We start from the raw sequence: 24140 nt of genomic DNA, 5'->3' as shown, positions 1-24140 counted from the left end.
CTCTATTCTATGCTTCATACTAAGATTGGGCAAAAACTAACTACAGAAGACTGATTAAAATAAAAATGATGGAACAGAACTCCTAGAACCATAAAGAAAGACTCCACCCTAGGCTCCATCCTTTGACCTGTACAAAAATCAAGATCTCTAGCTACAGAGACAGGATTTTATCATCCCTGATGGAGCAGAAAGTTTCCAGACACCACCAAAGGACCAAAGGGAGAGTAAAGGAACTTGTATGGTATCTGTAGTTATTCCCATGACAATATACTTCAAGGGTGGAGAAACCCTGTATCTCTTAGGCCAGGGGTTCAAACTCATGGCCTGCGGGCTGTTTGCAGCCCTCTGTACAACATTTTGTGGCCCATGGCCAGACTTCAAATAACGCAGTATTCGCGATTATTTGCCTACCAAATAATCACAATAAAAATTGCATTAGTAAGAAATATTGCATTAAAAATTCACATACCCCGAGCAGTTTTATTCGGGGTATGCAAATGTTTAATGCAATTTTTTGCGAATTTTTCTTACTAATGCGATTTTTTATTGCAAATATTCAGTAAGCGAATAATCGCGAATACTTTGCGCCTAGTGCAGACGTCATTTCCGCTGCTCCTGCCCACTGTCCCTTGCATTATCAGAGGCCTAAGGGAGAGAAGGGAGAGAAGGGAAAGAAGTTTATTACAGAATTAGATTTTGTCATACTTCATCATGACTTCATCAAAGCCCACAGTGAAGAGAAAGATTGATGATGAGCACTGACAATTTCAGGAAAAAGTGGGAGATACAGTATTTCTTTTTTGAGCACAGAGGCATCCCCACATGTCTTATTTGCTCAGAGAAAGTTGCAGTGCACAAGGAATACAACTTAAAATGCCATTATTCAACTAAACATGCTGAGGAATGTGCAAAATATCAAGGAAATGAGAGAGCCAAGCGGGTTGCCAGTCTTAAAGCATGTCTAATGAGGCAGCAAGATTTCTTCAAGAAAGCAACCAAAGAGAATGTTGCATCAGTCAAAGCTAGTTACATGGTTAGTAGGATGATTGCTAAGACAGGGAAACCATTCACAGAAGGAGAGTTTGTTAAAAAAAAAAGTGCATGTTCCAGGCTGCAAGTATTATCTGTCTGGAAAAGAAAGGTCAGTTTAGCAAAATCAGCCTTTCTGCCAACACTGTTGCAGAATGCATTTCTGACATGTCAAGTGACATTTATCATCAACTGTGTGAGAAAGCCAAATGTTTTGATGCATTCCCAGTTACTCTTGATGAGGGCACAGATATAACAGACACTGCGCAGCTCACAATAATTCCAATGCATGGCCAGACCACTGCTAATGAGATATTTCGGCATCTGTGTGATGCCATTAAGAATGCAGGTTTGCTATGGAAGAGGTTTGTTGGAATAATAACTGCTAATGAGATATTTTGGCATCTGTGTGATGCCATTGAGAATGCAGATTTGCCATGGAAGAGGTTTGTTGGAATAATAACTGGTCGAGTGCCATCAATGACAGGGAGGAAAAATGGACTGGTGGCACTTATTCAAAAAAAAAAACTTGAAGAGGAGGGTGTAGAGAAGGTCATTGCTCTTCACTGCATTATCCATCAGCAGGCTCTTTGCAGGAAATGCCTGCCTTGTGACAATGTGATGTCTGTTGTTGTGAAATACATCAACCAAATCAGATCCAGGGGCTTAAAGCACAGGAGGTTCCATGCTTTTTTTAAAGAAAATGGAGTCAGAATATGGAGATGTGCTCTATTTCACCGAAGTACATTGGCTCAGCAGGGGAAATGTCCTGAAAAGATTTTTTGAGTTGAGAGAAGAAGTGAAAGCCTTCATGAAGAAGGGTGGGAATGCTGTTTCTGAGTTGAGTGATCACAAATGCTCATGGACTTAGCTTTTCTTGTTGACATCACACATAAGCTGAATGTGCTAAACAAGATGTAACAAGGCCTGGGGGGCAACTTATCACTGCTGCCTATGACAACATGAGAGCATTCTCCAGAAAACTTGTGTTATGGAAATCCCAGCTCTCTCAGACAAACTTTTGCTATTTTCCAGCATGCAAGGAACTTGTGAATGCAGGCATACCATTCAGTGGTGAGAAATATGTTGATGATATTTTTAAGCTAGAGAAAGAATTTGATCACAGATTTGCAGACTTCAAAAAGCACAGAGCCACTTTCCAAGTTTTTGTGGATCCCTTTTCCTTTGATGTGCAAGATGCCCCTCCTGTGCTTCAAATGGAGCTTGTAGACCTGCAATGCAACTCTGATCTCAAAGCCAAGTTCAGGGAGATTAGTGGAAAAGCTGACATGCATGGGCAATTTTTGAGAGAATTGCCCCCCCCCCCCAGCTTCCCTGAGCTTTCCCGAATGTTCAAGCGCACCATGTGCCTTTTTGGGAACACATATTTGTGTGAAAAGTTATTCTCCACATTGAACTTCAATAAGTCAAAGTACAGGTCTAGACTTAATGATGATCATCTTCAAGCCATACCGAGGGTTTCAACTGTTTCCTCTCTAAAGCCAAATGTGGTTCAGATTTGTGAGAAGTGCTGTTAAGTCTCTGGCAGCAAGGAATAGGCAAAAGATGCCATGTTCAGAAGAACTGTTCATGATCTTCACTCAATGTTCTATTCATGTTCAGAAGAAATAATTAAAACTGTTGGGGCCCGGAGAGATAGCACAGCAGTGTTTGCCTTGCAAGCAGCCGAGCCAGGACCAAATCCCGGTGGTTCAAATCCCGATGTCCCATATGGTCCCCCGTGCCTGCCAGGAGCTATTTCTGAGCAGAGAGCCAGGAGTAACCCCTGAGCAATGCCAGGTGTGGCCCAAAAACCACACCAAAAAAAAAAATAAAAAAAAAGAAATAATTAAAACTGTTAATAATGACCTTCGAGGACTTTTTTTTTTGTGAAATCCCTTATGCAGCACTGCCTCAATCCGACTTTGCCTCCTGCAGCCTCCAGGTAAATTGAGTTTGAGACTTAGGCCAAGGGAATTCACTTTCTAATTTCCCCAATATTTATTGTGACTATGCAAGAGAAACTAAAGAGAGAGAGAAGCACAAATTAACTATTTTTTGGTTTTGCTATTGTTGTTGTTTGTTGTTTGTTTATTTTCCCCCATGAGTTTTCTTTTGTGTGTGTGTGCTTTTTTTTTTTTTTTAATTTCAGGACCGTGGTTATTGTGTGGTTGGTATCTTTATTGCTGTGACACTTTTTGAGTTTTTTTGTTTGATTTTTATTATTATTGTTAGGTTTCTCCCTTTTCCCCTTTTTTTCTCTTAAGCTGATATTTATAGCCTCTAGAAGGACTCCTCCCATTTTTTGCTTGTTTGATTTTTGCCACATTTTATTTTATTTCTTTTCTTCAAGCAGAACCACATAATTTGAACCATCTTATTTCGCCTCACAAATTAAAGGGGAAATAATGGAGGGTACCAAGACCAGAGAGCTGTATGAACATTCAGTAGAGATTTAAAAAAAAAAAAGATCAGACATGCTAGACACAGAGGGGACCACTTATACTAGCAACCTGGGTGGTAAAAGAGGGGGATGTGGATGCATGCTGGGAACAGGGATGGAGGGAGGACAACATTGGTGGTGGGAATGCTCCTGGTTAAATGTACCTGAAAACCTGTGAAAGGTTTGTAATCCACTTCACTCAAAATAAAAATTAAAAAAAAAAACTCTGAAAATGAGGAAAAAATAACCTAGAAACTAATGGACTTGAGGGAGGGAGTAGAAACAGTGACAAGGTAGAAAATGGCAAAGGAAAAATGACATCATAGACCAACTCAAGTAAGTATTAAGAAAAAAAGTGTATGGCAGACTAAATTATACAGAGAAAAATAAGCAAGGCAAGGCTGAGGTTATACTTACTAGGACTGTACTAGAAAAATAAGGGAGGGTATTTGTAAGTGAAAATCATATAAAATTCATTATTTCAGGTAAAACTGAGTATGCAATGATGTTTTGCGGATATTGCAATTGAATCTGGAAATAGAACAGGAAGGTTTAATAATACAGGGAATTACCTGAAATGAAACTTAAATGACAAATAATATATTTTTTAAAATAATTTTTATTGTGACCAAAGTGAATTACAAATCATTCACAGTAATATTTAAGGTACATAGTGAAAAAGATTCAGGAGCATTCCCACCACCAGTGTTGTCCTCCCTCCACCCCTGATCCTACCATACATCACATATCTCACTCCTTTGTACCCCAGAATGCTAGTGTAACTGTTCACCTCTTATACAGCTTGTAGATTGGGTATCGATTCTGTTGTCGTTGACTTTGGGTTTGGTGTTTGTCTGATCATTTTTTATTTCCACTCAATGTTAATATGACTGTTTGGTCCTGGTACCACCCATTTTTCCCCCTCAATTTATGAGTCAAAACAAGATGATTCAAGTTATGTGGTTCTATACAGATAATATCTTGAGAGATGAGATAAAGGTAATGGTTTCATTCAAATTATAATTATACTGAGACTTCGGTACTGTATTTAATCATGATGCACATGACCTACATCTTATATTATGTAATAAAAATAGCATAGAATTTGGAAGAAGATATTTTACATCTGCCAGGAACAGGAAAATGGTCAAGAACAATTCTGTCAGAGGTGTTGGCTAATAGAGTAATTGATAGAACATAAGAAAGGATTTAAAAACCTTCTGAACTTTGTACAGATTTTCTGAATTAGTCTGTAGGCTGCAAAGTTTCTTTCTTTTATTTATTTATTTTTTGCTTGTTTTTTGGGTCACACCAGGCACTGCTCAGGGGTGACTCCTGGCTGTATGCTCAGAAATCGCCCCTGGCAGGCATGAGATGCTGGGATTCGAACCACCGTCTTTCTGCATGAAAGGCAAACACCTTACCTCCATGATATCTCTCTGGCCCCTGGCTGCAAAGTTTCTTAAGTATGATGCACCCCTGATTTTGTCCTTCTTTTGAATTATTCTCGCCAGGGAATTAGCAGTGATAATAAAAAATCAATTAATTAAAATAAAAACTACCTAGGACACCCAGAATGGTAGAAGTATAGCCTCAACCAGATTGTCTACAGATCCTTATCTAAACTTCAAACAAGCATACCCTTATTTTTATAAGTTTCTACAGGGTTTCAAGAGTTAGTGCAAGATTATTCAGAGATTTTTCTTGCAGGGTAGGTAACTGCTTGTTAATGGCCTATAATAAAATTAATACAGAAAACATAAAAATACACACTTAAATTCTGTTGCATCTAAATACTAGAATTAAAAAAATTCAGGCATGTAATTTGTATTTTTAAAATGTATTTATTTCTACTATGGTTTCAAAAAGCATTCTTCCTTTTTATTATTGAGTTACTTTGATTTTGAGGTTTGCTGTTTCACAGCAAAAACTAATGATCTGGGCAGCAAGAGATAGCTTAAAGTACTAGAAAATATACCCTGAGTTCAATGGCTAATACTTTGTGGACTGACAGGCACCAGTAGGTCTGCTCCTCGTGGCCTTTTAGGCAAAAGTATCTCAATACCTGGCCCAAACACTAAATCCTCAGGAATATAGTTTGGGTTCAATTCATTGTAATCAATCCATGGACTACTCAAGAACTATTTGATAGAACCTTCCCAACAACCCAATAGCATTGACATTTTGTTCATGCAATACTTTGTTCTAAATTCTATCTGAATTTTTGAACTCCTAATCATATTCTACTGCCTCTTCTTTTTGTCTTCAAATGTCTTCACACTGTCTCCAACTGTCTTCAAAATCTTCAACTCACACATTTTTTTCTCATTATTCTCTTCCTAAAGCCCAATAATATACCCAGACCTACATTCAGAAATGTACAATGTTCTTTCTGTTCCCTCCCATATTCAATGCATCAATATGAAATGTTCCTTATAAATATTTCTCTATTGTGGGGTCAGGGCAATAATACAGCAGGTAGGGTATTTTGCCTTAAATGAAGCTGACCATAATTTTATCTCAGCACCCCAAATGGTCCCTTAAGGCCAGCAAGAATGATTCCTGGGTGCAGAGCTAGGAGTAGTCCCTGAGCAAAAGAGCCCAAAATCCAAAAAAAAAACGTAAAAAATTTAATTATTTAAATATTAAAAAATTAAATATTGGGGCGGGGGCAGTGGTGCAGCTGTAGGGCGTTTGACTTGCATACATCTTACATAGGAAGGACAACAATTCAATCCCTGGCATCCCATATAGTTCCCCAAGCCAGGAGCGGTTTCTGAGTGCATAGCCAAGAATAACCCCTGAGCTTCACCAGGTGTAGCCCCAAAACAAAACAACAACAACAACAAGTAAAACAAAACAAAAAATTAAATATATCTCTATTGCAGCCAATTCATTCCTGCACTGTCACAAACCAAGCACAAGGATAATTAATATCCACGAGTGTTCTTGCCAAAAAGTATTTTTCAATTATTTGTACCTGATACTCTTTTTGTATTTACCTTTGTCTATATAATACATTTAGTAAAAGAAAGCAAAGAATTAAAAAACTGAATTATCAATCTCTACTGTCACTCCTGCTAAAACAAACCCTAGAGTGCTTTAGCCTCAAGTCACTCAAAGGCCCAAAAGAAAAAAATAGCATATAGCTTGAAATTGAGAGAAGATGGAAATGATGATATAAGATCAATACACTGTAAAGTCAAGTGAAATGCATAGACTTACTCTGAATCAGTACAACCAGAGTGAAAATAGAATAGTTACCTAATTTGCTTTTTTTATTGCATTTTTGTATTGTTTTGTTATATCTGGGCTCATGCCTGGCTCTATGTTCAGAAATTACACCTTAGGAGACCTAATGTGGTATGAAGCTCTAAACAGGTCAGCCTCAAGCAAGCACTCTAGCTGCTATACTATGATCCCAGTCCCTAAATGTCTTCTTTATGCTAAAGTTACTTTCCTCAGAAAAGATTATGATTAACTTTGGACTATTTCTGATTTTATAATTTTCCCAATAAATGTCTGAATTTCAGAATGATTCTACTTCAGCATAAAACACAATTAACTCAACTTTGTTCCATGATAAGAGTAAAGATATCAGATCTCTGTTGGCGACAAATCCTCACATTTTATGGAAAAAAGACTTCCCTACCATGTTAACTTGTTTTGTTGATACAATTGCATGCATATTTATGAATAAACTCACCTCTCCCCTCTGTATAATATAGTGGATTGATAAACTTGTATTTTATAACACTATACATCTAACTTATATATTAGATTTTATTTCATAGAAGTTCCAAAAAAGCTTTTAAAAAAAGTTTCTAGGAGAAAAGATCCTGGGGAAAAAAGTTCCAGGGAAAGTATTCATTTAACTTCATGGCCCTTCCTTGGGGAATGTGGCCCCAAATGGTTGCCAAGATCTTTGCCTGGTGTGGTCCTTTTTTTTTTTTTTTTTTTTTTTTTTTTTTGGTTTTTGGGTCACACCGAGCAGCTCTCAGGGGTTACTCCTGGCTCTATGCGCAGGACTCGCTCCTGGCAGGCTCGGGGGGCCATATGGGATGCCAGAATTTGAACCACCATCCTTCTGCATGCAAGGCAAATGCCTTACCGCTGTGCTATCTCTGCGGCCCCAGTCTTATTTTTTGGGCCTTGTCTTTAAATCTAGAATCCCACCTCCCAATTTTAATTCATTAGCCTCCTTGAGAGAGTTTGCTATTCTACTATTTTTAATTTATTACCATTATTATTACACATTAACATAATTATTTCTGTTCCATTTTAACTTTTGTAATCTACATTTATATGATTAAATACTTCTTTCTGGACTAGTTCTAACCCAATAGGATAATGTCTTTATAGACTACTATCCTCACCCTTTTATTAGAAAATAAATATGAATGACTGCACAGAGATGAATACGGAAACAAAAAGCAAGAGGCTAGCTATTCATTGAGGAATTTGTTGATAGGTTATTAAAGTAAGTATGCAAATGGAGTTTATTCTCGAATACTTGAAGAGATGCCTAAAATCTCTGAATGTGTGATGTGACGTTTGGAAAAAGAATCACAGAAAATCTTTTAAGGGGAAGATGAAATTCTATATTTCTCTCTATAAAGGCACAAACTGACAGCCTAAGTAAGGCCATATCACCCAAAATGTATTCTTGATATTACCAGCTTATCATTCCCTTCTTGAAGAAGTAAAACTTCTGCCAAAACCATATTTAAATAGTACATATGACCAACCTGCAAATATTGTTGACTGAGTCTTCTGGGCAGTGGTGGTGGCATTTACAACGCAAGCTCTTGGGACGAGGGGTAGGGACTTGATTCTCACCTCCCCTTTTCTTGGTGCCCACATTTAACTTTTCTGAGCTTTTCAAAAGCATGGTATCAAGGAAGGTTGCTGAAAAGAAGAAAGAGGGAAAGTTTGAGTATCTGTACGAAAACTAAAGTACGGTCTTTCATCTAATGAGTAAAAGAGTTGAGATAAAATAATAAGTATTCATGACATTAAAAAGATATGAGGAAACAAGTATTTTCATGTTTTAGATTCTGAATCTACTTTATACATGTTATATTTATTAAATGGCATATAAAATTTCTCCAAATCCATTTAAGATAGCTTTTTGTCTTTCGTGAGAGTAATCTGACATAGCCTTTCAAAGGGAGAGAAATAGTGGCAGGAATCACAATCAAGGCTCCATACAAAGCAAATTCTTTGCCCATTGAAAAAAATCTATGTTCTAAATTGTTCTTTACAAATTAAATTATAATAGTTATATTCTGATTATACAAATGAGTTAATTAGATGAAATGAGAAAACTGAAAATAGAAGTTTATCTGCACACAGCTAATAAGTCATTAACTAAAAGTTAAATCCCAACTATTTGGGTCTGAAAACTCTTTCAACTAGTGTCTTTCATTTAGGATCTCGGGGCCAGAGTGGTGGCACAAGCGGTAAGGCCTTTGCCTTGCATGCGCAAGTCTAGGACAGTCCAGTTTGATCTCCCAGTGTCCCATATGGTCCCCTAAGTCAGGAGAAATTTCTGAATGCATAGCATAGCCTTGAGTGTCACCAGGTGTGGCTCAAAAGGCAAAAAAATAAAAAAATAAAAACAATTAGGGATCTCTTTATGCCCATCATATATCATTTAAAGACACAATTAGAAACAGTTAAAATAAAAATTGAATAGAATAATGAGCAATGACTTATTTTTAAAACATATTTCAATAAAATATTTCACATATTAAAGCATCTCTTCCATTTACTTCTATGTGCTAAACAATCTACTGCTATAATTGTGATGATTCTATTATATCATCTTCAAGATGATTCTTCTATAATGGAAGACACTGTAGTAGATATGAACGCTACATGCAAAATTTCTGGTTTAAATTTAAGTTTCAGAGTTGAGCATGCACTTCAGTGTTTTGTGTGCGATCCTGAGATCAACCCCAGAAACAGGGAATAAAAGTGTATAATGGAGGGTGGGAATGGCAAGTCCAGGGTCAAAAGTTCTGTTAAAGAATATGCCCCAAAGAGGGTCAGAGCGATAGCGCAGCAGTAGGGCATTTGCCTTGCACGCAGCTGACCCAGGACGAATCTGGGTTTGATGCCCCAGCATTCCATCTGGTCTCCCAAGCCAGGAGCTATTTCTGAGTGCATAATCAGGAGTATCCCCTGAGCATCACCGGGTGCGGTCCTAACTCCCCTCCAAAAGAGATTATGCCTAAAACTACAAGTAAATAAAAAGTATGACTCAACATTTAAAACTTAATCGACTTGGATACATTTATCAATAAATCATATCTTAATTTGTTACTATTAAACTGGAGACAATTGTAAGAATCTTGTTTGTGTCAAGAGCATAGGGTATGTGTTACATTATACTATTCAATATGTTTCTAAAAGGTTATTTGAAGAGCCTTTTACAGTAAATACATTTTCATTAATATAGTGACATAGCGACATAGTCTTTATATTTTCTTTGTTCTTGGAAAAAAATGAACACAAGAAAGGACATGTTAGGTGGCAACTATAACATTGTAGGCATTGTACTGAAATTCTAATTCATACTATATCACTGAAAAATATTGTCCCTAAGTAATGTTTTATTTAATGTCTGTTTCACTACACCTATGAATAAATAAGACCAGAGAGATCATAGAGGATGTATGGTGAATTGAACACAAGCCATAGAAAGAGGAAAAAGAAAAGAGATTAAAAAAATTAAAGAAAAATATAAGATACTTAATGGATAATAGCAAGAGGAATAACTTATAAATTGCAGGAAGACTAGAAGAGAAAAAAAAGATAAAGGAGAACAATAGGTGTAAAAAAATAATAGCTCTGGGGCAGGAGCAGTGGCTTGGACCAGTAAGGTGTTTGCCTTGCTGGTGCTAGCCTAGGGTGGACCACAGTTTGGCCCCCTGGCATCCTATATGGTCCCCCAAGCCAGCAGTGATTTCTGAGCACATAGCCAGGACTAACCCCTGAGCATCACCAAGTGTGGCCCCCAAAACAACAACAACAACAAAAAATAACAAAGAAATAATAGCTCTGGCTTCCTCAGTCTCTGAAAGAATACTTCAAGACAGATTGAAGAGACCAAAAAAAATCAAACAAAATATTAAAAAAAAATAACCACCAAAAACATTGTAATCAAATTGGCAAAAATCTGAGACTACTTAGCTTCAAGAGAGAAACAAAGGCTCAAATATAAGGCTGACATATTTCATGTGAGACCATACAAGCAAGAAGAGTCAAATGACACATTAAAAAGTCTTGAATGAAAATAAAAACAAAAACAACATAATTTGATTTAGAGTTCACTACCCTGAAAAGCTTTAATTTAGATTTGAAGTAGGGATAAAAACATTCTCAGACACATGGTTTAGTGTTATTTGTTCCATTTAAACTAACCTTGCAAAAAATTCTGAAAGGTCACCTATAAAAAGCAAATGACTAGTTACAAAACCAACCAAATGCCTCAGAAAAATGGAGAGACAGTCTTTTATAAAAAAAAATAATCTCTCTGAATATCAATGGATTGAACTCTATACTATAAAAAGGCAGAGTGGCATAGATCAGAAAATAAAACCCAATGTTTTGCTACTCACAAAAAATCAAAAGATTAAAGCCATGATAGGGGAAAAGAAAGGAAGAGCTATACCAAACAGCATTCAAGCTTAACAAAATAAGGGATCAGTAGAGCAGCAGTTCTTGCTGCTTATTAACATTTTTGAACCAAATGAAGGAGCATAAAAATTCATAAATGCTTTGTTCACAGAACGCAAAAAAAACACAAGGACAGATATCTGATAGTAGTGAGAGGCAACCCAATTTTACCACTTGATAAATCAACCAGCAAAAAGGTGTCTCTAAATGAGAAACTGATGTGGGTTAACTGATAATATCCAGGGATCTTTACCATCTAAAAGCTGAATATACATCCTTCTCCAGGACACACATAACATTTTCCAGGATGTACATAACATTAACAAAAATAAAAATAGACATCTTGCCAAGCATCCTCTCAGCAAACTGTGCTATGGAAACTGAAAATTAGCCTTTAAAAAATATAGGAGAAAGCTCCAATATTTGGTATCTGAATATAGTGTTGCCAAATAACAACTGGATAAGTGAGGAAATAAAAAAATTAATTAAAAATTCCTCAAAGCTAATGATTGTGATGAAACCAACTGCCAGAAATTATGTAGTAGTACTAATGGAGGAGAAATTCATAAAACATGCCTACAACAGGAAAGAAAAAAAGGATAAATTAGTAACCCAAACAACAAAGGGGACACAGACCTATAGTACAGAAAGGTTTGTATTGCATGTAGCCAAACTAAGTTTATCCCTGGCACCTCATTTGGCCCATCCCCAGGGGAAATGACTAACACAGAGGCAGGAGTGAGCACTGTGGCATGTGGCCCCAAAACAAAACACACAAAGAGAAAAAGATCTTAGAAGTTACAAATGAATCCCAAACCTAGTAGAAGAAATAAAATTTTAAAACTAGGCAGAAATCATGATATGGAAACCAAGAAAACAATACAAAGGGTCAATGAAACCAGGAACTGATAACACTGGTTCTTTGTTGCTGGTGTTATATGCAAGTAATTTGTGTGTGTGTGTGTGTGTGTGTGTGTGTAATATAATAATATATAATATCTTTATTTAAGCACAACGGTTACAAACATATTTGTAGTTGGGTTTGTTATAAAAAAGGAATATCCTTCCTTCACCAGTGCAACCTTCCCGCTGTAAGGACAGGAAGGCATATGCCAACCTAACCGAAACACACAGACCCATAGGCCTGGCTTATTAGCCCCCAAGTTATGCTTTATTTCTCATATATATTGTTGGAAGTCAGGCTGATGTGGGAAAAAGAGTCTAGCAGCCTTCCAGAGGAACAGAAGATCCGATCGGTCTTGATAACGACCCATATACATCCTGCCAGTCATCAACTGATAGATGCCATATGGTACCTTCACAAGTTCTTATCTATGTCCACTCTCCCACATACGGGCCTAGCGACAGGCCTACTCCTGGCCTGCCTTGATCTATTTGAATTTTGTTACTTGTATTATGTGAATTATCCCTTGTTATCTGCTTCCTGAGGCTGACTGTACAGCCTAATGCATGAACATGGCGTAAGAAACTATATAAACTCAACCACCCCTAGACTCGGGTCTAGCCTGTATCCTGCTATGCCAGGAAGGGTTGGACCCCAGCATCCTGGCTCAATAAACCACACTTCGTATTTTACATTGACAGGCTACTTGAAATGAACCTAACACCACCACCAATGTCCCCATCTCCATCCTCCCCCATGCCCTCTCTGTATTCGAGATAGGCACTCTATTTCTCTCTCTCATTTTCATTGTCATAATTGTTGCTGGTGTAGTTATTTTTCTAACTGTACTCACCACTCTTTGTGTACCGTCATCACTGGTTCTTCAAAAGAAAAAAACAATGCCTTTTCTCGACCTCCTTCGGGATTCCAGCACCATTCCTGATTCCTGATCATCTGATTTTTGGGGTCGGCCAAGTTTGTGTCTGGCAAGAACCAGGAACCTCACATCTTAATTCCTCCCACAAATGAGAATGGGGCTGTCTTTCAGGCCTTTCCTCAGCCTCCTTCCGGGTTCTAGCGCCATTTCTGATCATTTTTCCTCAAAACCCCTTCCCCCCGGGGGCCAGTCAAGTCTGTGTCTGGGTGGGAACAGGGAACCCCCCTTACCTTCCTATCAGCTGTGGTGAATTTAGGAATAAAAAGGGTTTACTGCACTGGGCTCTTAGGGTACTGGTATTGTAAAGGAATATGAATACTCAATTTCTAGAGGTTTTTATTTTTTTTTAGGAAAATTCATTTTGCTTTTCAAAAAGGCTGGACGGGTCAGCATTCACACCAGCAATGAATTAGAATCCATATCTAGTGGAGAATTTTTTCCCCCCTGAATCCATGACAGCACTGGTTGTTCTTGTTTTTTTTGTTTTTTTTTTGTTTTTTTTTTTTTTGAGATATGTGACAGTCTGTCTCTGTGGTGTAACATATCTCATTGTTCTTTTGATCTAATGTTGTGGAATATTTCTTCATGTGTTTTTTGACCATCTGAATTTTTTCTTTGAAAAGGTATCTATTTATGCCCGCATTTTGGATGGGTTAGACTTATTTTTTGCGTGCTGAGTTCTATCAGTACCTTATATATCTTATATATTAACTCCTTATCAGATAGGTATTGGGTGAATGGTTTCTTCCATTTTGTGGGTGGTCATTATATCCTAGTCATCATTTCCTTTGAGATGTAGAAGTTTCTGAATTTAATATAGTCCCATTTGTTTATTTTTGCTTCCACTTACTTAGCTATTGGTGTTTCACTCTTGAAGATGCCTTTAGCTTCAATGACATGGAGTGTTTTGCCTGCAAATTCCTTTATATCTGATATCAAAGTCTTTAATTGATTTTTATTAGACATATGTGCTCAGCATTAAAGAGAGATCGGAGTTTATTTTGTTGCATGTAGTTGACAAGTTTTCTGAACACCATTTTGTCAAAGATTAATTGATCATATGCTTTAGGGCCAGTCTCAGAAGATTAAAGTCTATTCCATTGATTGTAGGATCTGTCTTTATTCCAATACCATGAGCATTATTAAATTGGAAAATGAGCCTTTTTTTCCCTAAGGATTGATTTAGCTATTCATGGAATTTTATTATTCCATATGAACATCAGGAGTATTTGATCTATTTCTTTGAAATATATCATGGGTGTATTTATATTTCCTTATAGTGATTGCATTAAATCTGTAAATTTATTTGGAACTATTGCCATCTTAATGTTATTACTCTCAATACATGAGCTGGGTATTTCTAATCATTTGTGTTCTCTTTAATTTCTTGAAGTAGTGTGTTGTAGTTTTCTTTATTTTTTCTTTTTTTAAATAATATCTTTATTTAAGCACCATGATTACAAGCATGTTTGTAGTTGAGTTTAAGTCATAAACAGAACACTCTCCTTCACCAGTGGCAACCTTCCCACCACCAATGCCCCCCTATCTCCTCCTCCACCCATGTAAAGCATTCTACTTCTCTTATTAACACTGTCATGTTAGTTGTTAGTGTAGTTATTTCTCTAACAGCATTCATCACTCTTTGTGCTGAATTTCATATTGTGAGCTGGTCCTTCTGGCCCTCATCTCTATTGTCTCTGAGAATTATTGCAAAAAATGTCTTCCATTTTTCTTAAAACCCATAGATGAGTGAGACTACTCTGCATCTATCTCACTCCCTCTGACTTATTTCACTCAGCACAACACATTCCATATACATCCATGTATAGGAAAATTTCATGACTTCATTTTCCTGACAGCTGCATAATATTCCATTGTGTATATGTACCACAGTTCCTTTAGCCATTCATCTGTTGAAGGGCATCTTGGTTGTTTCCAGAGTCTGGCTATTGTAAATAGCACTGCAGTGAATATAGGTGTGAGGAAGAGATTTTTGTATTGTATCTTTGTGTTCCTAGGTATATCCCTAGGAGTGGTATAGCTGGATCATATGGGAGCTCAATTTCCAGTTTTTGGAGGAATTTCCATATAGCTTTCCATAAAGGTTGGACTAGATGGCAATACCACCAGCAGTGAAAAAGAGTTCCTTCCTCTCCATATCTCCCCAGCAATGCTTGTTCTCATTCTTTGTGATGTGCGCCAATCTTTGTGGCATGAGATGGTACCTCAATAGTTGTTTAGTTTTACATCTCCCTGATGATTAGGGATGTGGAGCATTTTTTCATGTGCCTTTTGACCATTTGTATTTCTTCTTTGACAAAGTGTCTGTTCATTTCTTCTCCCCATTTTCTGATGGGATTAGATGTATTTTTCTCATAAAGTTCTGTCAGTGCCTTCTATATTTTGGATATTAGTCCCTTATCTGATGGGTACTGGGCGAATAGTTTCCCACTCAGTGGGTGGCTTTTGTATTCTGGGCACTATTTCCTTTGAGGTGCAGAAGCTTCTCAGCTTAATATATTCCCATTTGTTTATCTCTGCTTCCACTTGTTTGGAGAGTGATTTTTCCTCCTTAAAGATTCAATGTCATGGAGTGTTTTATCTAAGTGTTGTTCTTCTTTTTGTGTGTGTGTGGATCACACCTGGCAGTGCTCAGTGGTTACTCCTGGTTCTATGCTCAGAAATCACCCCTGGCAGGCACAGGGGACCATATGGGATGCCAGGATTCGAACCAGCGTCCTTCTGCATGAAAGGCAAATGCCTTACCTCCATGCTATCTCTCAGGCCCCAAAAGTGTTGTTCTTATATACCTTATGGTTTCATATCTGATATCAAGGTCTTTAATCCATTTGGTTTTTACTTCATACATGGTGTTAGCTGGGGGTTTGAGTTCTCTTTTTTGCAAGTGGCTAACCAGTTGTGCCAACACCACTTGTTGAAGAGGATCTCCTTGTTCCATTATCAAAAACTAGGTGATTGTATGTCTGGGGACCATTCTCTGAGTACTCAAGCCTATTCCACTGATTTGGAGATCTGTCTTTATTCCATACAATGCAGTTTTTGATAACTATTGCTTTGTAATACAGTTTAAAATTGTGAAAAGTAATGCCTCCCATATTCCTTTTCCCAAGGATTATTTTAGCTCTTCGAGGGTGTTTATTATTCCAGATGAACTTCATAAGTATTTGATCCACTTCTTTCAAGAATGTCATAGGTATTTTAAGGGGATCACATTTAATCTGTATAATGCTTTGGGGAGTATTGCCATTTTGATGATGTTAATCCTGCCAATCCATGAGCAGGGTATGTGTTTCCATTTCCGCGTGTCCTCTCTTATTTCTTGGAGCAGGGTTTTATAGTTTTATTTGATAGGTCCTTCACATCTTTAATCAAGTTGATTCCAAGATATTTGAGTTTGTGTGGCACTAACATGAATGGGGTTGTTTTCTTAATGTTCATTTCTTCCCTATCATTATTGGTGTATGAAAAGGCCAACGGCAAATATTAACCTCAATGGCAAAAACTAAAAGCCTTTCCTCTAAATTCTGGTACAAGACAAGGCTGTCCTCTCTTACCACTCCTATTCAACATAGTACTGAAGTACTTGCTATAGTGATTAGGCAAGAAAAAGATATCAAGGGCATCCAGATAGGAAAGTAAGAAGTCAAGCTATCACTCTTTGCAGATGACATGATACTCTACTTAGAAAACCCTAAAGACTCTACCAAAAAGCTTCTAGAAACAATATTCATATAGCAAGTGGCAGGCTACAAATTTAACACACAAAAATCAATGGCCTTTTTATACACCAATAATGATTGAGGAAGAGAATCTATTCACCGGACATCTTGCTCTCACTAATTAAACATTTTTTGAGTTCCAGGAACTTGGCTATTACTCTGCTCCTGGTAGTTTAGCCCCAGAGACTTAAAAAATTCAAATGCTAGTCTCAGACAAGCATTAAGATTAACAAGTAAGATTAACACTTCCTCCAAAGATTGTAAATATCAAATATCATTGCATAAGCAGAAATAATATAAACCTCTTTACCATGAGTAGAAGAGAAATATAAAAGATTTGGAAAATTACTATTCTCTCAAAATAGAGACACCATACGTATACCATTCTAAATGAGAATATAAAGTTACCAATTTACAATGTGACATGAAAAAATAAAAGTAATAAACTAAGTAAATGGCTAAATGAAAATCCGAGACAGCTGGAAAATTTTTTGCCAGCTTATGCCAAAATAAACAAATCAAGGGAGTAATTTATGTAAAAGTTTACAATTGCTACTTAGATGGCAATTAATTTATAAGTGTTTAATTTTCTGTGAAATGAAAATCACTATTACACAATTCACAGTATTTCCAATTACCAGAAAAATTAAAATAATTGATTAATAATTTGGAGGTTAAAGACAGAAGACCAGTGAATGAGAAGCAACACCAGCAGAATGAATAAAACAAGCACACACATGCAGAGAGATTGTGGTCTTTTGAAAAAGAAATTAACTCTAGATTCTAGCATATAGATTCCAATTGTTGTACTTAAAACTAAACAGGCTTATAACTTTATGACTGCCACAAAATTTTTTTTCATCTTCATCCTTTAAAAGAATGTATTTCCTCTATGTTCTTCTTTAACACTACTTTATTGCTGTCTTACAGCCTAAGTTTGTTTCTCAGTTCATTTGCTTCATATGTTTTGCATTGCTTTGGGACAATATGCAGTAGTAGTCAGGGATTATTTTTGGCTTGATCAATGCTCACGGATCCCTCCTGACAATTCTTTGGGGACTATGTATTGCTGGAGATTGAAGGCATGCCTTGAAGATGCAATTCTCTTATTTCATTTAATCTCATAATTAGAAGCAAAAATCACACAATACTTGCCTTTTTTAACTTCTTTCTCCCCATTCACTTTGTTACAAATGGGAAGACTTCATCATTCTTTAATTGTGTATGAGCATACGAAGTTCCTTTTGAGGACCTCACAGCAGCTCTCTTTAGGAAACTCTGGGGCCACTCACAGCAAAGCTTTCAGGCTGGAGAATTCAATTCTAAACTGTTAATGCAGTACTGCTAAAGTGTATAAGTACTGAGGGTTAACAGGACCACCCAGTAGTAGTCAGAGAAAAACTGGGTCCTACCTGGAAGGTTGCCAAGAAACACTCCCACATGTGAGGACAGGTAGGGAAAAATACTTATATATTTGTGAATGCAAAGTTTCATGTTTTTAATCCAACCCTTCACAGTATTGTGTGTGTGTGTGTGTGTGTGTGTGTGCGTGCTATTTTGAGGTCATACCTTGGAGATGCTCAGTGCTCACACATAGCTCTGTGCTCAGCGAACTCCTGGTGGAGTTTGGGGGACCTTCTGGGGTCCCAGAAGAGATCAAATGCAGGTCAGCCAAGTACAAGACAAACACCTCATCTGCTTAACTATTTGTCTGTGCTCCTGCCTTCCACCTTTCAGGATATGTTAATATCTCGGTGGCAATTCTGGTTGTTTCCACCTCAAGTCTGTTAAAAATAATACTGAGGCTAAATGGGCCCGGAGAGATAGCACAGCGGTGTTTGCCTTGCAAGCAGCTGATCCAGGACCAAAGGTGGTTGGTTCGAATCCCGGTTTCCCATATGGTCCCCCTTGCCTGCCAGGGGCTATTTCTGAGCAGACAGCCAGGAGTAACCCCTAAGCAACGCCAGGTGTGGACCAAAAACCAAAAAAAAAAAAAAAAAAATACTGAGGCAAATATATAGATGTATATATCTAGCAGAATTATGTTTTCATATTTCTTAGATAAACAAACCAGAAAAGGAATACATTTTTATTCCTAAATTGTGGGGGAATGTCCCAATATTCAAGCACTTGAGATCCCCCTAGTGATTTAGTCAAAGTAGGTCAGCACTTCAATAATTAAGGTCAAAAGATGAGGTGCTGTTTGGGTTCTGAAATCACAGGAGGCCACCAGAATCATTGCAGTAGACTAGCATGGGGGCCTCCAGGGCTACACCCAGCATGCTGCTGCTAGGAAATAAGCTAGGATCAGGTGCATCCAAGGAGTGCACTGTAATCTCCATACTATGTGGTGAGTCCTCTAGTATTAATAGAGTTAGGAAAAGATTAAGAAAAGACACTCATGCACAAAGCATGCACATAGTTGTTAAGTCACGCACTGCTTTTACCCCCAAACAAATATGTTTCCCCAGTGTCCTCTCCTTTTCACCTATCGCTTTGTTATGTAAAAGTCCACCGAATCACTCAACCCACTCCATAGAGTTTTCCATAGTGGCTCCAACAACTTAAATTCCAAACAATAGTGTTTAAGAGCTGTTTCTTTTCTCTACACGTTTTCCAAGTCATTAAATACAAGCCATTGGAGGGGCCAGAGCAGTGGTGCAAGGGGTAAGCATCTGCCTTGCTGGCGATAACCTAGGACAGACCATGATTCGATCCCCTGGCATCCCATATGGTCTCCCAAGCCAGGAGCAATTTCTGAGTGCAAGGAGTAACCCCTGAGCGTCACCTGGTGTGGCCTAAAAACAAAAAACAAAACAAAACAACAACAACAACAAAGCCATTGGCATGATGTGAGGTGTCACCGCAATTCTACTTTTTTTTCACAATAATAAGCAATGCTGACTTTATTTCTTGCGTTTCTATGGTATCTATATATCCTCTTTGTAGAAAAGTCTATACAGTTCCTTGATTTTAAAATTCAGATTTTAAAACCTGGTTTCCATTTTTTGTTATTGCATCAAATATTTCTCTCTTTGTTTTAGACATTAACCCTTTACTCTATGTAAAATCACCCCATATGCCATGTTTCCCACCCCAAGTGGATGAGTTTGAAGAAGGGTAGTCATGACGCAGTGTGTGACTTAACAACTATATGCGTGCTTTGTGCCTGAGTATCTTTTCCCCATCAACTGGCTTCCATTGTTATTATCTTTGCTGGTGCTCATTTTTATTGCAGAGACTTTTTTTAAACTGATGCAATCCCATTTATACTCGCCTTTTCCCCCCTTATATTGTCTAGAAGTGAAAATGTCAGAGTTTACCGCTTAGGCAGAAGAACCAGTTCAATTAGCTGAAGCACAATTACCAGAGAGAATTACTGAACCCTGAGGAACACTTTTGTGTCCCCAAAAGAAATGTTCCTCTTTGTGTTTTATGCTTCTAGCCTTACAAATTTAATCCATTTCTGGTATAAATTTGGTGAATGTCTTAAGATGGTGGTCTATTTTCATATTTTGGCCAGTGATCGTCTACTTTAGCTAACATTTATTGAAGCGTTTTCTTTCTTCACTGTATGCTCTTATTTCCTTTTAATAAATTAGTTGTCTACATATATGTAGGGTTGTTTCCAGACTCTGAATTTAGTTTCCTTAATCTGTGAGCTGTTTTTTTTTTGTTCTGATAAATACAGCTTTATAACATCATTTTATTTTTAGCAATAATCTTTATTTTAGCACCGTAGTTACAATCATGTTCATAGTTGGGTTTTAGCAATAAAATGTATACCCCCTTCACCAGTGCTCCCTTCCTGCCACCAATGTCCTCCTCCCTTACCCTTGCCTGTCTTCAAGACAGGCATTCTAGTTCTCTCACCCACTATCATTGTCATCATAGTTGTTAATGTAGTTATTTCTCTAACATTACGATAAGTTTTATGGTAAGCTTCAGATCATGGGCTGGTCCTTTTAGTCCTCATTTCTATTGTCTTTGGTTATTATTACCAGACTGTCTTTTATTTGTCATAAATCGCACAGACTAGTGAGACTCTTCTGTGTCTATCTCTCTCCCTCTGACTTATTTCACTCAGCATAATAGTCTCCATGTCCATACATGTCTAGATAAATTTCATGACTTCATCTTTCCTAATAGCTGTGTAATATTGCATTGTGTATATGTACTACAGTTTCTGTAGCCATTCATCTGTTGTCAGGCACATGGGTTGTTTCCAGATTCTGGCTATTTTACATAGAGCTAATGATTTTAGGTAAATAACTACTTTTAATTTTCCTTTTATAACTTTCATGATTGCTTTTTCAGAATATTTTAATAAATAAATAATACAATATAAATTGTATTCATTTCTTTCTTCCTTCTTTCTCCTTCCTTCCTTCCTTCCTTCCTTCCTTCCTTCCTTCCTTCCTTCCTTCCTTCCTTCCTTCCTTCCTTCCTTCCTTCCTTCCTTCCTTCCTTCCTTCCTTCCTTCCTTCCTTCCTTCCTTCGTTCCTTTCTGTTTTTTTTTTATTTTATTTTATTTTTTTATTTTTGGACCACACTCTGTGACACTCAGGGATTACTCTTGGCTATACACTCAGAAATTGCTCCTGGCTCGGGAGACCAGACCACTTAAAATGGCTATAGTTTTGTACTTTCAGTTTACAAAGCATATTCATTTCCCAGTAGGTGGTGCTGTGATTTTACTTTTACCTTTCTCGTTTATCACATGGCTGCGAGTCTTCCGTAGCAGTCCACCAGTAGTGATGGACTCAAGTAACAGCACTAGAGATTTGTAACTGTGTTGCTCAGGGTAGGGAAAGTATACAGAACACTATTAGGAAGGCAAGTGTGGGTAAATGGAAGAAAGTTAACTTGTATATGTGAAATTCTGTAACTTATTATTTTTTTTTGTTTTGTTTTGTTTTTGCTTTTGGGTCACACTCGGCAACGCTCAGGGGTTACTCCTGGCTCCACGCTCAGAAATCACTCCTACCAAGCACAGGGGACCATATGGGATGCCGGGGGTTCGAACCAACGACCATCTGCATGAAAGGCAAACACCCTACCTCCATGCTATCTCTCCAGCCCCTGTAACTTATTTTTGGATACTTAGTAAGACTAAGTACCGAAATAAACTTTGGTTCTCTTGGAATATGAATACTGACACACCACCACGGAAACAGTGGGAGTAGAGTCAAGCATATTTATCTACTCATGGCATACCAGGTTTTTTTTTTGGGGGGGGGAGGGTCTCACCTATGCTAACTTGAGATGCACTTAAGCGAAAGTCTCTGTGCTGTCTCTGTCCAGCATTTTCTACTGCCCACCGCTCCTAAGAATACTAGACCAAATTTATCCACTTTCAAATAAACTCATGCCTGGATAGCCTCCTTGTTGATCTATGTACTATAAGTTAAAGAACAGAAACAAAGAAACATCTTACACCACTGATGTCTACTGAATCCAAAATCTTAATAGTCTGCATTTGAATTAGAGGGCCAATGATAGTCTTAGGAAAAGGGATTTATGAAGGTTCAGTTTCATATCAAGTCAGACATTTGTGCAAACTCCACCCTACTTCACACAATAACATGCATGTACAAAGATTATACTTTTTTTTTTATAAAAATGTTAATTCACTAGAAAATAGTGAAAACTGAAATAGTAGCTAGAGGAAAGTATATATATATATATATATATATATATATATATATAATACATGGTAATAGTGGGATAGTAATAATGAGATAGTATTCTAAATATGATACAAATATGTTTGAGAAATCAAAATCTATTTTTCTTTATTTTTTACCATAGCCTCATTATCTTTCCATTTGCATATATGATGGAGTTTTAATTAAGTCAACTCATTCAAACAATATGAGAACTTTATTAATTCCATAGTCATTACCTTGGGTATTTGTTATAGGAGACAATCAATTAAATATTAGAAAATTACTAGCCATTAAATAGAGCAGTATAATATAGCACAGTGTATTTTCTAAATCAAAAGAATAAAATCTTAAAAATGAATAAAGTAAAATATGAATTGCTTTATAAAAGGAAACTTACCAGAATTTCAAGTTATAGCATTAGCTGTGACTTATAGGCAGAAATAAAAACAGAAATTTTGCACTGTCTATAAATTTCTTAGAAATAATATATTCCTGGCTAAATCATTAACTACACAAACATACACACATATGTATGCTTAGCTTAACAGGTTACATTACTATCAACCAAGGTAGTCAACTATACAAATTGTTTTGATAATAAAAAATAGTGACATGAAGTTAAGTTTAAGATTGCCCCTCATGGACTGAAAGGATGAACATCACTAAAATGGCGGTGCTCCCCAAAGCATTGTAGAGATTTAATACAATTCCTCTAAGGATCCTCATGACATTCTTCAATGCAGTGGGTCAAACACTCCTGAAATTAATTTGGAGCAATAAATATCTATGAATAACTAAAGCAATCCTTAGGAAAAAGAAGATGAGACGCATCACTTTCCCCAACTTTTAATTGTACTACAAAACAATAGTCACTAAAACAGCATGGTATTGGAAAAAAGACAGACCCTCAGATCAGTAGAATAGAACATTCAGAGAATGTTCCCCAGACATACAATTAATTAATCTTTGATAAAGGGGAATAAATGCAAAATGAGCAAGGAAAGCTTCTTCAACAAGTGGTGTTGGGGCAATTGGTCAGTCACATGCAAAAAAACAAACTTGTACCTCCATCTAATACAATGCACAAAGGTCAAATCCAAATGGAGTAAATAAAGACCTTGATATCAGACCTTGAACTATTAGGTATATAATAGGACACGTAGGTAAAAAGAAAAGGACTCGAAACTTCCAAATTGCCTAAAAATAAGAAATCCCTTGCTTCTGTCTTTAAAAAAAATAAAACAAAACAAAATCCTACTAACCAAACCAAAAGCCTTTAATTCTCTGAATAACTTACAAGTTTAGATTTTGAGTGTCTCTACTGTCCCACATCACCTGCATCAGAGGCCAGACAAGAGCAAGAGACATTTATTTTATATCAAATTCTACTTTAACTACTAGGTCAGTTTGTTAGCAGAATATAAATCTGAAAATATTAAGCTAACCAACAACGCCTTGGGGAATGATTTATTATATATATATGTACATTATTCTGATAAAATTAATGAAAATGCATGCCCATTTAATTTCTCAACCAATACTGGTTTAATTACCATAGTTTACATGAGTATAATAGAGAACCAGAACACTAAATACTAATTTGTAGAAAACATGTATTTTGAGTCATAGACTTCAAAAGAGAATGATTTTAATTTTATTTGCTTACATATGGAATCAAGTAACTTAATTTAATGCTTTACTATTAATATGTTTATCTAGTCCCTAAACAATGAAC

The 24140-nt window shown here is 36.9% G+C and overlaps 1 protein-coding gene across 1 annotated transcript in view; it reads right to left on the bottom strand.

Moving 5' to 3' along the window:
• BMPR1B (bone morphogenetic protein receptor type 1B) overlaps nucleotides 1–24140 on the bottom strand; it is a 185735-nt gene that overhangs the window by 59220 nt on the left and 102375 nt on the right. The window contains exon 2 of the mRNA XM_049789982.1: nucleotides 8221–8380. Coding sequence (XP_049645939.1) covers nucleotides 8221–8363 — 143 coding nt within the window. The 5' untranslated portion in view covers nucleotides 8364–8380. The remainder of the gene's footprint in view (nucleotides 1–8220; nucleotides 8381–24140) is intronic.

This window comes from Suncus etruscus, chromosome 16, assembly GCF_024139225.1.
Source record: "Suncus etruscus isolate mSunEtr1 chromosome 16, mSunEtr1.pri.cur, whole genome shotgun sequence".
In the NCBI taxonomy this organism is placed as follows: domain Eukaryota; kingdom Metazoa; phylum Chordata; class Mammalia; order Eulipotyphla; family Soricidae; genus Suncus; species Suncus etruscus.
This window is presented reverse-complemented; position numbering and strand designations above follow the sequence as displayed.